Raw genomic sequence first — 16,360 nt, 5'->3', positions numbered from 1 at the left:
ATCTGCATAGCTTGTTTTAACATTAGGGGGGGGGCACATATTTAGCTGGGTGGTCCTAGCTGGAGGAATGTTGCATGATAACGATTTGTTAAATCTTTCGGGTGAATTATAATGCACCAATTAAGGCTGAGGTGTCTTTATTTCTTTAAATGAAAACTCATAATTCAGACGTGAGCTGACAATATATCTAAATATAATGGAAAATAATGCAGTTATGCTGTCAGGTATTTGATATTGCTTTGAAACGTTTATTCTCCTGTAGATGAACTATTCTCTGTTATCTTATTCCTGCGTAGTCTTCCCTCATCTTTTGTTTTGGAATATAACATCTTAAATGTGGTGGCACGTAGCCTAATTTCAATCATTCATTCACTTTTCTTTTCTTGACTTATTTCATTTTTTTTTTATTGGACTTCCTATATTCGTATATATGTTATCAACCCTTTTTCTTGGATTATAATTATCATATATTGTATTTTGTTTTTCTAGGAACCATTGTTTGTTAATGGATATAATCCCATCTGAAGCAGTTAGTTTTTCGAAGTAGTTTTTCTCTTGCCTTTACAGAGTGGTTGGGCAGGAATCGTTGCTATCGTGCAGTAAAGCAGACGTAGACGTGTGGAAGTGGGCTGTACACATAAACTTGTTTTGACTTGACTGAGCATCTGCTCACCAGATCATCTCCAGTGACGGCGACAAAGAGTAAAATGTCTTGAATTTAAAGGCAGCATTTTACACCGTTTTCCCCCACACGTAGAACTGTCATTTGTTTTTTTTATAATTGACAATAAAAAACAAATCCACAGATGTTCCTCTGCTTCAGAGATATCCATACATCTTGGTGTTGTAACTGCCACATGTTACTGGCAATGATAACCAGTGTGAAGATCCCACACGACAATTTGCTCCTGTAAGTGTTATGTTACAAATTTGTAACATATTTTCCACCAACCGTTGAAGTGTGTTTGTGTAGTGTGTAAGGTGTGTCAGCCATGCCCTCCTTTATTAATCTGATGCACACAGACGGAGATGAACAAACAGGAGTTGGAGAGGAGGCACTGAGTCACGTAGAAGACTTTCAGTGAACTACTTCCTGCACTTCTTTGCCGCTCTGCTTTTTAACCCCTATTATTACTTCCACTGGCCCTTAAGGCCCGTGTGTGTGTGTGTGTGTGTGTGTGTGTGTGTGTGTGTGTGTGTGTGTGTGTGTGTGTGTGTGTGTGTGTGTGTGTGTGTGTGTGTGTGTGTGTGTGTGTGTGTGTGTGTGTGTGTGTGTGTGTGTGTGTGTGTGTGTGTGTGTGTGTGTGTGTGTGTGTGTGTGTGTGTGTGTGTGTGTGTGTGTGTGTGTGTGTGTGTGTGTGTGTGTGTGTGTGTGTGTGTGTGTGTGTGTGTGTGTGTGTGTGTGTGTGTGTGTGTGTGTGACTCCCTGTTGGAGTTCATTTTAATGAGTGAGTGAAACATGAATCACTCTGTTACCTGAGTTGGCCGCACCCTACCTGCTGCTCTAGAGGGGGAGAGCCACTTGAAACCTGCGTAGAAAGTGTGTGTGTGTGTAGACTTGTTAAAAGCACTTATACACCGGTGCCTGTAATACCTGTTTGAGTCAATATTTGCATATATATCTGTAGTAAAGGTACTGTGGCAAGGATATGCAGTTTGTGCAAAAACTATTGAATGCAGCCTACTGTCCCTAATGCCTATTGGTTGTATACATAATATATATTATAGACATTAAGGAGTGGATATAAATATGATGGGTATATACATTATTAGCAGTATGAACTAGGGCTGCTCAATTAATCGTATTCTAATCGCAATTACGATTATGTCTTGCAACGATTACGAAAACAACGTAATCGAAATAAAACGATTATTTTTTTATTTTTATTATTTTCTTAATTGGTTTTTCAGTTGAATTATACTTTAAGTTCAGGGTAATCAACTGTTAAAAACATACTGTTCAAATATTTTTCAATAAATTGATGTTTTCAAAGTAAATGAATAATCCTTTTTAATAATATATAAATATAAATTATTGACCCAAATAATCGAGATTATGATTTTTGCCATAATCAAGCAGCCCTAGTATGAACAGTATTATGGACAATGTTAAATAAAGTACTTAAATATGTAAATATACATTAGTCTGTGCTGCATAATTGACATCCTTATACTGTACAAGGTACAAGGGCCACAATAAAAACTAAAGTTATTTTGATATTTCTTTTTCTTGTTTTACTTTGCTGTGCTGGTAAAAAAGCAAGAAAGCACATTGTCTGCCCTCCCAGTAACACTACACATTGAGGAGTGTCCTCTTTGTAAGGCCTGCAAGTCCTCACTATAATAATTCTCACTGTGATAACAGCCATTAACCTTGATCTGTGTCTTCAACTTAGTTGCATTAGGTCTTTTTAATTTGAAGGATTTAGGCATTGAAAGTCCTTGAATACTCCTTAAAAAAGATGTTTCAGAAAGTGTGAGAACCCTGAAATATCCTCAGTTCTGAGAGGTTATTCTTCTATTCCTTGTATTTTCTGTTTTTAATTCATACTTTATAATCAGGTTATTGTATGTAAGTCGAGCTGATATAAAGAGACACCATTTTTTGTATACTTTTTTAACTGTCGTGACCGAAACAATAATAGATGGATATTTTAGTGGCAGTAAAGTGAATGGTAAGGCTCTTTCTGGAGAGGCAAAAGATACCAAAGAAAATGTCAGGCTTTATTTGGGGAAGTGTGTACACAGATATGAACAGAATATGTTCACTTGATGTAATAATGCATGGATGCTAAGGAGGATGAAAAATATGTTTTCTTTTACCCTAAAAGTCAATCCCACATTTACTGACATGGCTGTGAGCTCCTCTTCAGAGATGTTTGCTTGTTCGAAAGCAGACAGCAAGTGCACACATGCATAGACACACACCGGTCATGCCCCATTAGTGGATATTAATTAGTGTAAATGTATTTGTCAAACCACTTTTTACTTTGACTAACACAATGACCTTAATCAGGAATACCATTTGTTATATATTATGGTTTTCAAAAAAACAAGCAGCCTCATCAGGAAAAGTGAGTTCTTTTTTATATTTGGCCAACATTGCATTATCCTCCCTCACAGGAAGAAAGTGTGTGTAATGAGAGAGATGTTAAACATACTAACTGCTAATTACACCATCATGTAATCAAACTTTAAGAATGTGTGTAATCAAACATGTTCAGGTGTATGCGCCCCCTTTCAATGTAAAAAGGCAGGTTGATTTGTCATTTTCATATCAACAAATGCAGACACGGCTCAGAACCAGACCAAAGAGGCCCATATCTCATTCTGTGTCCTGGACTTCAATATGTGACCCTCGTTACATAACCAAAGCAGGAATGGTGTTGTTGTGCTTATTGTACAACCTTGTTAGAATGTCTGTTTTCTGTGAGATAACAGCTGGAAGTCCCTGTAATATTTGAACCTGTTTGGATCCTTTTTGGGTGAGCATGTGGCGTCGACATGTGTTTACACTGTTATCCTGAGAAAGAGAGCAACCGAGCGGGTTGCAATGAAGGAAAGGGAAAGAGAAAAAGAGCCTGGTAGCTAATTACTATTCAGACAGAGTGCCTGTGGGGTAGAAGGAAGAGCGGTCTCGCTGCAATTGAAATAATCCGAGACTAGAGAGTGTGAGAGTGGACGGGGTTGGGAGAAGGCACTGCTTTGATATTTCTCTCGATACATTGTGTACAAATAAAACATACGCTCAGGGGCGAGTGAGTCTCCCTCAACCCATGCATTTGTCAAACCGAGACGAAAGAGGAGAGTTGAGGCAGCTTCCTGACTGTTGCTGTCATCACTGAAATAGTTTTAATTTGACGTCCACCATCAGGACATGACACATGGTTCACTGTGAGAGAGTGGGTGATGGGTGAGGCCCTCCTCACCTCAGCGGAGCTCTGCCTCTTAAGCAGATCCATTTGACTGTTTGAATTAAAGTGTAAATGAGGAGAAAAACAGATTCTCAGTGCTGCAAATGATTCGTTTTTGTATGTAGAGCGTGTTTATACGTAAATACAGGTAGGGCGGACCAAGGTTCTGAGGATAATTATGATACATTTTCCTCAAATTGTTTTGCTACTTTTTTGTCTTCCTGATTGATAATACACACCTCTAGTCAATTGTAGTTCCCTGATTGGATGCATGCGTTTACAGAGTTTTAACCCACTGGGTCTGGATCTGAGGATGCTTTGCAACCATGAAAAAACAGATGCATTTTAAATCATCCAGATGGAAGAGTGATTACTTTGAGATTCATTTAATGCCAAGCCAGCCCTTCCCCCATCACTGACAGACTCTCTCTCTCTCTCTCCCCCCCCCCCCCTCTCTCTCGCTGTGTCTTTTCGCGGAGAAACTGCCTGTTCACATGAGCTAAAAATACATCTTGTGACTGAGCCAGGCCAACTGTAACGTTCATGCATTACTTATGGAAGTGTTTGCTTTCCTTCTTTTTTCCCCCATAATAAAAGTCCTCGTGAAGATATTGTGTTTGAGTGCGCTCTTAGGCGAGATCTTCCAAACATGAGCACTCTCGTTTTCATCAGCTCTTCTGTAGTGTTCCAGGAGTGTGGTGTGTAATGGTTTAACTGATCAAGTATTCCTGGGTGCTGAGGTGAACCTGTCATAGATGTAAAGATGTTATGGTTAAAGCTTGATGGTAAAGTGGTTTACATTGTAGGGTTGGATCTGTGTTTTGTCTCATATGTATATATATATTGTTTCTTCTGTAATCCAGGAGTAAATAATTCAAGCAATTTATATAAAATATCCAATTCTGTTTTTGTTTGACTTGATACATTGAATATATGCTCATTACAAAGTATCATTCTGGGTTGTTGATTTCTCACCCCTTTAATACTAAAATGAATATTCGCATCGCGTCGGGTGTGAACGCACCATAAGATCTGGGAACACTATCTCATAGGTCACCTATTATGCAAAATGCACTTTTTGATGTCTTTTATACATAAAAGACTCACCTTGTGGTAGGGCTGCTCAATTAATCGTATTTTAATCGCAATTACGATTATGGCTTGCAACGATTTAGAAAACAACGTAATCGAAATAAAACGATTATTTTTTTATTACTTTTTTTTAAAATTGTTTTTTCAGTTGAATTATACTTAAAGTTCAGGGTAATCAACTGTCAAAAAAAAAACTCCAATAAATTGATGTTTTCAAAGTAAATGGATAATCGTTTTTAATAATCGTGATATCAATTATTGATTTTTGCTATAATCGAGCAGCCCTACCTTGTGGTAAACCCGCGCGAGAAGAAGCATATGAGCTCCATACTGTTTCAGATATAATCCTTGAAGTGGTTTTGAACATGATATGGCTTTTAATCACATTTAGCTGAGAATCTGGGTAGAATTCTCCTGCATGAGCTCTCCTCTCTTTTATTTTTTAATTAATTATTTTTTTATCCGGATTCAGAATCAGCCCCTCCTGAAATAGAGGGGTATGAGGCAGGGCTAGAATGGGTGTGACCTGTTTGGTATTTTGAGCAAAACACTTCAGAGACATGTTTTTTTATATATCTGAGACCTGTAATATATGCCTAAAAATAGTATAATAGGGGACCTTAAAAAAAAAGTACATATTTTACTTTAGATCTCAAATAAGATTTGATTGAGAAAAGCAGGACATCTGAATATAGTTGGTCACTATTTTCTGTGGTTCAACTGATAAGTCTACTAGTTGTTGCAGCACTATTGACAGCACTCCCAAGAAATCCTCATGTTCAGTCCATTGAAATGCAACTAGGAGGCAGCTTCACCATTTGTATCACTTTTCAGCAGTGATGTTTAAATCAGGGATTAACTCTCAGTGCTCCGGCAGATGACAAGCTGCAGAACACTCAGTGCTGGTCACAAAATGGGATCATCTGTCCGACTGACCAACATCATACAGAGTGGAAACAACTCAGGGTTATTACACAGAGAGCGCCAGGCTCTTTCAGTATCGACAGGCCTTTCTTATTCTTATACACACTGTAAATCACTGATTTATCGAGTCTTGAAGAAGAGGACGTTTTAGAGAGGCGGCCATTTGTGGACATACTGAATGAATCATCACTTCTCAACACTGTTGCTGGAAAATTGAGTGCAGGCTCTCCAGATGGATTCTTTAGTATGTGTCTGAAAATATGACAGCTTTGCCCACAGAGGACTTTGTCAGAGTCGCTGCATCGCCTCAGGGCCAGCGCAGGACCTCAGTGGGCCTGTGTTGTGCCTGGTAGGATGGAGGAAGTTGCAGGAAGTCTCTCCCGTCTTTCCCTTTTTATCTCGGTGTGTCTCCCACCTTTTCTCATCCTCAGCTCTCATGCTTCCATGTGTTCGCTCTGGGTCTCTGAATCATCCCATTTCTTGCCCACGCTTCCGCAGGTTTCCAAATATAGTCCTGTTTTGTTTTTCTCTACGTGTCGTACTTGAGGCTGGAACAGAGCCACAGCTTTGACGCTCTCAGCCATCTCTGGAGATTACTGCAGAAGCTGTGTGCATCCATCTGTGTTTTTGTTTATTTCCCAAACTAAGTTTTGTTTTCATTATAACCGTCTCTTTCCTTTACTGTTGCTCTATTATCACATCATCTCACACAACGTCAGTGACAGGGCGCTCTCATTTACACCTTCTATCAAGCTTAACTGTCTGTTATGTAACGCAAAATAAAAAGAATACTGCCACCACAATGTTGAACAATAGTAATGCAGACATTGCGAGTGAACTGGTGTTTGTTCTAATCCTTTCAAATATAAGTTGATTTGACTTTGACTTATTATGCCGTGTCTGTAAGTCACTCTTCTTCTCTGGTCTTTTTCAGGTGATATAACACAGAAGGGCTATGAGAAGAAAAGGACCAAACTCCTGGCTCCATACGTCATCCAAGCTCCAGGTAAACACCTGTCTCCTACTTTTTTTGGGGGGGGAAATGTCTAACTGTGTATCCACTATATCTTTTTCCCATTTGGAATCTGATTTCAAATACATTTTTGCTGTATTATTGCCATGACAATATATACTCTGTTTACTGTCAGTTAAACTGTCTTTTTTTCCACATGCATGTATTTTTATTACCACTCTAAATGCATTGCAGTATTATGATGTCAATGTAATATGATTCCAATGTAGACTGCAGTAAATGTTTTGTGAATGGCTGTTTCTGTTCTGTGTAAATGACAATGTGTTGTATTTTAAGACCTGATGATGCTCAGTGCTGCCTCCTAGTGGCACCATCTCTATGCTCATATCCACTCATCCCATTGATGGTGGAGCACAAAACATGATAAACTGTTAGCTGAATCCAAAATGTTCCATCGTGCTGGAGGCTCAGTTTGAATGTTGCTTAACCAGGCAGCTGGTGGAATTACCAAAAACATATGGCAGAGGGACAGAAAAGAGTTCAAGCTACTTTATTGAAGATTTTATTACTCTGAAGCTACTTTATTGAATAAGCCCAAGTTTCCTTTTGATAAATGTCATCTTCCCGTTTACTGCAAGTTTTTTTGGACCAGTTTTTGTCACCCTCAGCTCTCATCATTTGTGTGAAAAACAAATAATGTTATCAAATGAATCTTCAACTTCATATTAATGTGCGTCTTGTCTGCTTTTTGGCTTATTTCAGCTATTATACAGGCTGAGAGAGAGCTTGTTACTATATGCAAAGTGTGATTCAAAAGGGATGACACTTTTTTAGAAGTCATCCTTCAGGGCAACTGGGGAATCCCACAGCTTTCTTCTTTCTTTCTCTGTCAACAACAACAACAAACTTTCCATTGATTCACTCTCTGTTGACAGAAATGGTTTATCCCAATCCTGTTAAAGCAGAGAGTGAGATTTCCATGAGAAGCAAGACAGAAAGCAAGGTTCTGCTTTGCTGATTGGATTATAATGTCGGGTACAATGTTTGTTGTGTTTGTTTGACAGTGGAGCCGCCCCGTCAGAATGATGTTCAGCGTCCTGCTCCCAGCTCCTCCTCCAGCCACGGCCCTCCCCCCTCCAGCTCGTCCCGTCACCGAGAACGTCGCTCCCGCAAATCACATCGCAGTGGAGGAACCAGGGATGATCGCTACAGATCAGGTCAGAACTCCAATATCAAAACACCACATTCAGCTTCTTTACTTTCCCCAAAAATCTAATGACACCTCTGTTGCAATGAGGGAGCTTTTTAGCGCTCAAATGAGCCCACACCAACCTCACTTGTTGAGCCAACCAGGTTTGAATCACAGACACTCGGCTGTTTCTAAGGGACCAATTAGTGTGTGTGTTTGTGTGAGTGTGTGATTTTGTAGCCCCTTTCCACTTGATAAAAAAAAAACAATAATATCTGGATTTTGTCGTTAATGGTAAGGGTATATCTATATTCATCCCCTTGTCTCTGGTATTTATCGACTCCAATCAGCAGCAATGAAAACATGAATCTGGGTTGAAACACTCATTTTCAACCCTTTTCCAGAGCGATGCTATGTGATTCATGTTGAAGTAGATACATATTAACTGGAAGCTATAGGGAATTTCTACAACTATTATAACTGATTTATGTACAAAACACACAAGGAATATGCTCTCCTCAAGGCCAGCAGACTACATTGACAGAAACTGTCATTTTAACCCTGAATCCCACTCTTTGTTAGTCTTTCCACTTATTTATGAATCATCAACTCTGGTTTGATAGTTTTAATAAGAGACTGTTAAAAAGAAGTGACCCCCATGTTCTGTTCACCAGCCCTGATTCAAGCACCAGTGATATCAAACATAAGACACAATAACAAAACCCAACAGGGAAAATAAAACCAATGCATAGTCATGGCAATGGGAAGGGAATCTATCACCTATTTTTAGCAGGTTTCCCAAAAACCTGCATAAACACAGAAACTGGTTGGATAAGGATACTTGTGAGACAGGCGGCAGGGCAGCCCTGCAGCTGGGAAGCCCCTCAGTGAGGACCCCCAGTCTGTGAAAACAGAGTGATGTCACTGCATGGCTATGTGTAATGAGTCTGTGAGGAGAACAGGGGGGGATACTGATCCAGCTGGAGAGTTGAGGTTAGAGCGCAGAGCATGTGAGGGGGATGTCAGAGAGTCTGTTATGAGGTTCAGATTGCAGAACTGTTTCTTTCATTAGTTCTCTCCTCATGCCTTTTCAAACGTCTGCCTCTCAAATGAAACACACTCACACTAAAGCATGCTTAATGACAAACCGAAAATCTGTTAGGCCGGAGTTTGGTGGATGCTTCGTTGTCATGGAAAATCTGACCACTTCCAGATTATTTTGTATCGGATTGACGGATACAAATGGAGATTTGTGGTGGAGGATTCAACACAGAGAGGATTAAAGCTGACAACAATAGGCAACATTGAGATTGGTACAATAAATCAAGACTTGACTGAGAGAAAGGCCTTGAGGAGAAGAACATAGATGAAGGACGAGAGGGACGATGAGCTTTTTGCCATAGTTCACAGCGTATTACAGTTTCATGTTCAGAAAAACTTCTCTGCTCAGTTTGAAATAGGCTGTATCTCTCAAATGGAGCAGTAAGGCCTGTGGTCTTTTGTGACATTTGTGAAATCCATCCCTTATAATCACTATACTTTCACTATACTTCTGATACAATCAATAGTTTATTCTGAAGTTAGCAAACAATTGATTTCAGACACTTGAATAGTCCTAATTTTGCTGCATCACTTACAATCGTGTTAAAGGCTAAAATTCACTGATTTCATGATGTTATGAACGCCAACACAGGTGCGGAGGAATGGCAAGAGTAGATCGATAGTTGCAAACAAACTCCTGCACACTGTCTAACTCGAATAATAGTAACTTAAGGCCTATTCACTATCTATCACCATCGCCAATTTCATATATGAAGCTAGAAAGATGAGGATTAAACACTCTATAAAACAAATGATAAACTGCATCATCAGTAAGATACATTCCTAAAATGTGCTAATTCACTTTTTTGAAATGCATTCATTTTAAACACAGATCTACCATGAGATTTGTCAGGCAGAAAAACATTTCATGGACTGTTTATCCAAATGTCGAAGAGATATTTCCATGTGAACAGAAAGATAATTAATTCCATCGCTAGAGCTAAGCTGCTAGCATGGTTAGAAAAACAATAATCAGGTAATAAGAAGAAATGGGAAAACACTGCAGCAATTTGGAGCTGGAGAAATGAAAGTGCTCATCATTTAAATGGCTGCAAAGAAAGTGCAGAACAACCTTCACTTAAAAATGATGAACAAATATAACTTTATTAATCCTGAAGGAAGTTCGTATGCCAGAGATCGTTCAAAAATGTAATTGAAGAATAAAAAACCAAACCGTTATATATCAGGAGAAGAGCAAATAATACTCCGCCAGCGCCTTACAGAATAACATTAGAATTATAACATTTAATAAAACAACTCAAGCAGAATGGTACTAGTGTGCACAATATTAAAAGTAATATTGCACATTATATTTATTTATAATACAATTCCCTCTCAACTCCTCAAGTGATTACTGCATTAACCAGAATACAATATTACCTTGTTCCATCTGCACATGAATTTAATGATTCCTGTGTATTCAAATGTGAAATGGTAAACCAAGAGGTATTAAAGATAACACCAGATTAGCTCCACACATCTTTTAGTGTTAATTGAAGCTGTAAAACACACCGTTGTCCTCCACACACCCCACATCCTTATCGCCACGGAGACAGCCCTTAACCCATCAGACAGGCGTGAGGAGTCGACCTCTCTTGACGGCCCTGTGTGAGAGTGGACAACAGCACATGATGAAGATGATTTAGCCCCGAGCAATCTGTTCAGCAGAATGGCCGTTATGTAATGACGGTCCCCGCTGCTGCGTGAAGAGCTGCACTTGATGATTTAAATGTGTTGAAAGGAAATATTGTGTCCCCTGAGTTAAAGGATACGTCAGTGAGTGGGGTTTTGTTGCATATGTTCTGTTACGTAGTCTGAATGTGTGGCTGATCACATGGTCCTTTTAATGTGCCTGTGGGTGTCATGAAGTGAAAGTATCCCTGCATTTATTACTGTGTGTAGGCAAGCGTGTGGGCTAATACACAGCTTTGTTCTCTCATGCCATGGTTTCCTTTTCAGAGGGAAAACACAGTTGTCCTCTAAGGATTTCCTCCTGATATTTTAATTAGCCACATCAACAAGACTCACTAAATCAAACTTGAAATGTTGCTGTTAAAAATTACCGGAGAGGAACGAAGCAGTGGTTACCGCATGTTTTATATTGTGAACATCAAAACAAAGTCAGGTTTCCCTTCAAGTTGTTGTAGATTGAAAGAGATTTGAAAATCATTTTTCGAGCCTCATTTGAAAACTTTGTTGAGCAGATCTATGTATTATAGGCAAACTGGCTTTTGAAAGGTCAGTTTAAAAAGTGTTTTCATCGTCTTATTGTTTCAATGCTTTGAATCAGATCCAAAGCTGCTATTCTTAACACAGAGTATGTGTATTTGTTCTGTCTATTCAGATATCCACTCTGAGGCAGTACAAGCTGCCCTGGCCAAACATAAAGAAGAGAAGATGGCGCTGCCCATGCCGACCAAACGACGCTCCACTTATGTCCAGTCTCCAATCAACACCCGCACACCACCAGGTAGGAAAAGAAGGACATTCCTCCTGCTCTGTCATTACAATAAATCACATTTAGCTCGGAGGATCCCATGCTTGATTTTCACACTTTGTGCTCGTCTTGCTCTCAGACTCCTCCTCAGGTTCTGAAGATGAGACGGCGGTGCGCAGGCAGTCTACATTGATCGTTCCTCAGCCTGCGGTCAATCCCAACCTGCAGAGCCCCGACGCCTGGATCAACCGCACCGTCCAGGGCTCCTCCACCTCCTCCTCGGCCTCCTCCACCTTGTCCCACGGGGAGGCCAAGTCGCAGCCTCAGAGCCAGCCTAAGCCTCAGCCTCAGTACAAGCCGCAGTACCAGCCACTGTATCAGCCTCAGCACCAACCACATCACCAACTACATCAACAACCACATCAACAAACACATCAACAACCGCAACAGCAACACCAACCACAGCCCCAACCACAGCACCAACAGCATCAACAGCATCAACAGCATCAACAGCATCAACAGCATCAACAACCACAGCACCAGCCTCATCCCTCCGCCCACACTGCAGCTGTGACGGATATGATGGCTCACAGTCGCATCGGTGAGACATTTGGCAAATTTATGACACAAATATTCATGAGCACCAATAAGTATTAGTGGATAACAAAAGGAGACCAAGTCAGTGTTTTGCAAGTCACAACTAGGTGTCAATTATTTTCACTCAAGTCCCCAGTCCTCACCTTTTTGTTCCGAGTCTTCCCCAGATGTAATGCCATCTTCAACCTGCTCGTTTTGCATACTTAGTATTATTTGGTATAATTGATCCTAACTGGCACTCAGTAACCTAATGATTTTCATGCTTTTCTCTTGCAAAAACTATTAGTACTGTGGAATTAAGTGTCAACTTGCTTGGAATTAATAGTGTTGATATTAATGAATTCAGGGAATGAAGGGAAAACAAGGGCTGTAAAATGTGCTCTTTGAATGATCCATTAGTTGATTTTATTGACAGATCTTTGAAACTGCACGAAAAATCATGCAAAATAAACGTTGAGCAGCGTATTTACCAGAGATGTGCTCGTAGGTTTCTTTGAAATAAGACATTCAGTAGGAAAAAAGTATTTTAAAATGACTTAAAAATCTAAGTCAGCTATCCACTGCCTGGTATTGGTATTAGAAAGCAAGCTGAAAGTAACAAATGAATGTCCTTCCTCTCTCCCCCTGTAGCCCCCTCAGAGAACAGCGCCCCCCCTCCAGATGTGACAGCTGTGGCCCCTCCATCCAGAGCAACGAGGGTGGACCTGCCCAGCGCCACGGTCCGGGGGATGAGCCGCGGGCAGAGTCGCTCCAGCATGATGGAGACTGCGGACGGTAACTACCACACCACACAACATTCTCATTTGTTTATATCTTTACAGGAACTTGTGTCTGACTCCACTCACAAATCTCTTCTCTCTTTTCGAAATAAGTGTTGACTTCCAACCATGACATACCATTAATCAGACTTTACTGCTCTCGTTTCTTCTTGGTCTTTCTCTGCCCTGTCACATGTTTTTTTCACTGGCCGATAGCGAGAGGTAATATCCAGAGTAAGGAAACTCCTTCATGTATAATGTCCTTAGCCTTCTGTGTTTGCTGTTGCACCCTCTACTCTCCTTCCTGTTTTTAAATGAATGATTAATAAAGTTGATGCCACAAAAACAACATCCAGACACAGAATGAATCCTCACGTGTGATCCCAAACCAAAAAAAGATACCTTTACCCCAGTTCTCACTGTGTTCTCCTCGTGTTGTTTCCACCTACGTATGCTGCTTTTCATTCCCAAAAGATAAGACCATTTGTTATTTTGAATTCCATTTGAACTGAAGAATAAAGTCTCTTGTGTTATGAGATGAAGAGCAGCAGACTATGAGATGGTGAGACGTGGTTGTCCCTGGATGTTCATGCCACTGTGTGTGTGACCGTGTGCTTGTCATGCCACTGCCTCTCTCCACCTTCATCGACCTTGTAGGAGTTCCTGTGAACAGCAGAGTGTCCACTAAGATCCAGCAGCTGCTCAACACCCTGAAGAGGCCCAAGAGGCCCCCGCTCAGCGAGTTCTTCACCGACGATCAGGAGGAGATTGTAGAAGGTACGCAGCTTCATGAAACCCTTTGATGAGGTCAACATAAGCCCCTTAAACTTCTACTAAAGTCGATTTAAAAGTTGTTGTTTTTTTCCAAAGCTGCACTTCATCTTTTACAGTATCTTAATCTGAGTTTGAATTACTTTTACAGATTCAACACATTTTTCTAAATATAAAAAATACACATTGTGAAGCACTGATAAATCAATATGTACTCAGTGTTTATAAATTGTAACTAATTGTTCTGTTGATGGTTAATAAATCCTCAGAAATCTTTATACATAAGTCCATCTTTTAAGTTGGTAAAAATGAATAGTTGATTAATAGATTTTGGTCAAAGGCATTTTCAAAACGTGTTCCTATCAATGGCTTATAAGTGATCTATGAAGCCTTGGAAAATGATTTATAACCAGAGATGGGGTCGTTACTAAAAAAAAGTAATATACATATTACTTTTTTTCACACAAAGTAATATACATATTACTTTTTTTCGTTACTTTACTCGTTACTTTAAGGCCGGCCCGCCCCTCCCTACAGGCAGATCACGCAGACTGCGGCGCACCTACAGTGTAAGCGCGCCACAGTTTTGCCTCTGCGAGACTCCACTTGCACCCTCAATTACTATTGCATTAAGGAAGACATAACACAAGTCTTTCTTTTGATATGCTCTTTAATAAAATAGGCTACCAGCCTACCACAACAAGCTAACAGTCTGTGAAACGTAAAGACACTAATTAATGAAACCAGTTCAAGAAGCATTATTCTTATCATTCTTTATGAGCGCAATTACTTATGTATTTAGTTTTCCATAACTTAGTAACAGAGATGGTCAAACTAAAGTGGTAGAGACATAGCAGAATTCCTACAATGAAGCGGGACATTGAAATGTTCACCCGTGAGAGGGCAATCAAGAAAAGAGAGCGAGCGGCCCCGTTGAGTTAGTTTACAGAGGAGAAGACTCAGCCATGTTTATGCAGCACTGCACGTGGAGATGTGGACGCCCAAATCACGCAGATTACGTAGGCCTACATGTATACAAACCTGCGGCGGAAACCCCTCTTGTCTGTCAGTGAGTGTGATTATTTTATAAAAGTAACGAAGTAACGCGTGTCGGGGCAATGCTAGTAACTGTAGTGTGATTACTGAATTATAAAAATAACGCGTTACACTACTCCGTTACCGACAAAGTAATAGTATTACAGTAACGCCTTACTTTGTAACTTTGTAACGCGTTACACCCAACTCTGTTTATAACCAATGAATAAGGATAAAAGTCTTAATTTATATAGAGCGAGCCTTATTGGAAGATAAACCTATATTTGTTTACATACTTGGTGACTTCAGACAGATAATTATATACATTTCGTTGTGAGATGAAGACTTGAGGATTACATTTTTCCAAGCTTCTATTAAAACCATCGACACTTCAGAGAACAAGGACATGTAGGGAAGACACATTAAAGCGAACAAACCATTGTAAACCAGCATTGATGATTGATTCTGCATTTTATCCAGTGATGGGCTCATTAATCTTCCCAATATTGTTCTGTCTTCTCTCTTCCAGTGCCCCAGCCAGACCCTAACATGCCCAAACCGGAGGGACGTCAGATCATCCCGGTGAAAGGGGAGCCTCTGGGGGTGGTCAGTAACTGGCCCCCAGCCCTACAGGCAGCGCTGGCACGTTGGGGGGCCACTCAGGGGAAAAGCCCCGCACTCACTGCTCTTGATATCACGGGCAAACCGCTCTACACACTGACTTACGGTGAGACACAAGACTGGTTACAGTTTCAGATCAGTCGCAGTAACATACAACCCGTGTTAGGCAATGTGTTGAACATGTGTGATTAGTTACTGTTATTAATTACAAACTCTTAAAACAATAGAATAAATAAATATTACTTAAAGGTCACCTATTATGCAAAATCCACTTTTTCATGTCTTTTAACATGTGTCCCCTCTGTGTAAAGAGATTCTGAAAGTTTCAGGATAAAAGATTCTCTCTCTTTTTGTCCTGATCCATTTATATAAAAACTCGTCTGAAAATGAGCTGATCAGATTTTGGCCACTTTGTGATGTCATAACGATTTTTTGGCTTGTGCAGCACTTTTGAAACAGGACTGAAACAGAGGGGATTATGGGAGGCTGCAATGATCTGTTTGATATTTGGAGCCAACACTTCAGAGACATGTTTTGTATATATCTGAGACCTATAATATATTGATGAAAAACAGTATAATAGGGGACCTTTAATATATGTGTTCTCAGGGAAGGTAAATTGTGCATTGCAAAATATCTGTTTCTATGAACCTTTTAATGCACAAATTGCTTTATCAGAAGAACACACAAAGTTCAAGATGTCATTCAGATAAAGAGATATTTGTGTACTCCGTGACAAGAGTTGTTTTGCTGTGGTAAGACATAACCTGTCCTCCTAACATGCCTCCTCCCCCTCCACCTTATGTCTGTTAGGGAAGCTGTGGAGTCGCAGTGTGAAGCTGGCATACACCCTCCTCAACAAGCTGGGCACCAAGAACGAGCAAATACTGAAACCTGGAGACAGGGTGAGCGAGCTGACACAATAACTAGGCAAAGTATCATGGGAGT

General features: G+C 40.1%; 1 protein-coding gene across 7 annotated transcripts in view; it reads left to right on the top strand.

Moving 5' to 3' along the window:
• Nucleotides 1-16,360, top strand: part of dip2bb (disco-interacting protein 2 homolog Bb) — a 42,570-nt gene that overhangs the window by 8,313 nt on the left and 17,897 nt on the right. For 4 of the 7 annotated variants that reach the window (XM_079683014.1, XM_079683012.1, XM_079683017.1 and 1 more), the window contains exons 2-10: nucleotides 6,865-6,936; nucleotides 7,968-8,120; nucleotides 11,538-11,663; nucleotides 11,770-12,231; nucleotides 12,858-13,001; nucleotides 13,202-13,219; nucleotides 13,643-13,762; nucleotides 15,321-15,518; nucleotides 16,226-16,317. In XM_079683014.1, the coding sequence (XP_079539140.1) occupies nucleotides 6,865-6,936; nucleotides 7,968-8,120; nucleotides 11,538-11,663; nucleotides 11,770-12,231; nucleotides 12,858-13,001; nucleotides 13,202-13,219; nucleotides 13,643-13,762; nucleotides 15,321-15,518; nucleotides 16,226-16,317 (1,385 nt within the window). The remainder of the gene's footprint in view (nucleotides 1-6,864; nucleotides 6,937-7,967; nucleotides 8,121-11,537; nucleotides 11,664-11,769; nucleotides 12,232-12,857; nucleotides 13,002-13,201; nucleotides 13,220-13,642; nucleotides 13,763-15,320; nucleotides 15,519-16,225; nucleotides 16,318-16,360) is intronic. The other 3 variants (XM_079683013.1, XM_079683018.1, XM_079683016.1) reach the window with 1 other exon arrangement.

This window comes from Notothenia rossii, assembly GCF_949606895.1.
Source record: "Notothenia rossii genome assembly, chromosome: 5".
NCBI classification, from domain to species: domain Eukaryota; kingdom Metazoa; phylum Chordata; class Actinopteri; order Perciformes; family Nototheniidae; genus Notothenia; species Notothenia rossii.
This window is presented reverse-complemented; position numbering and strand designations above follow the sequence as displayed.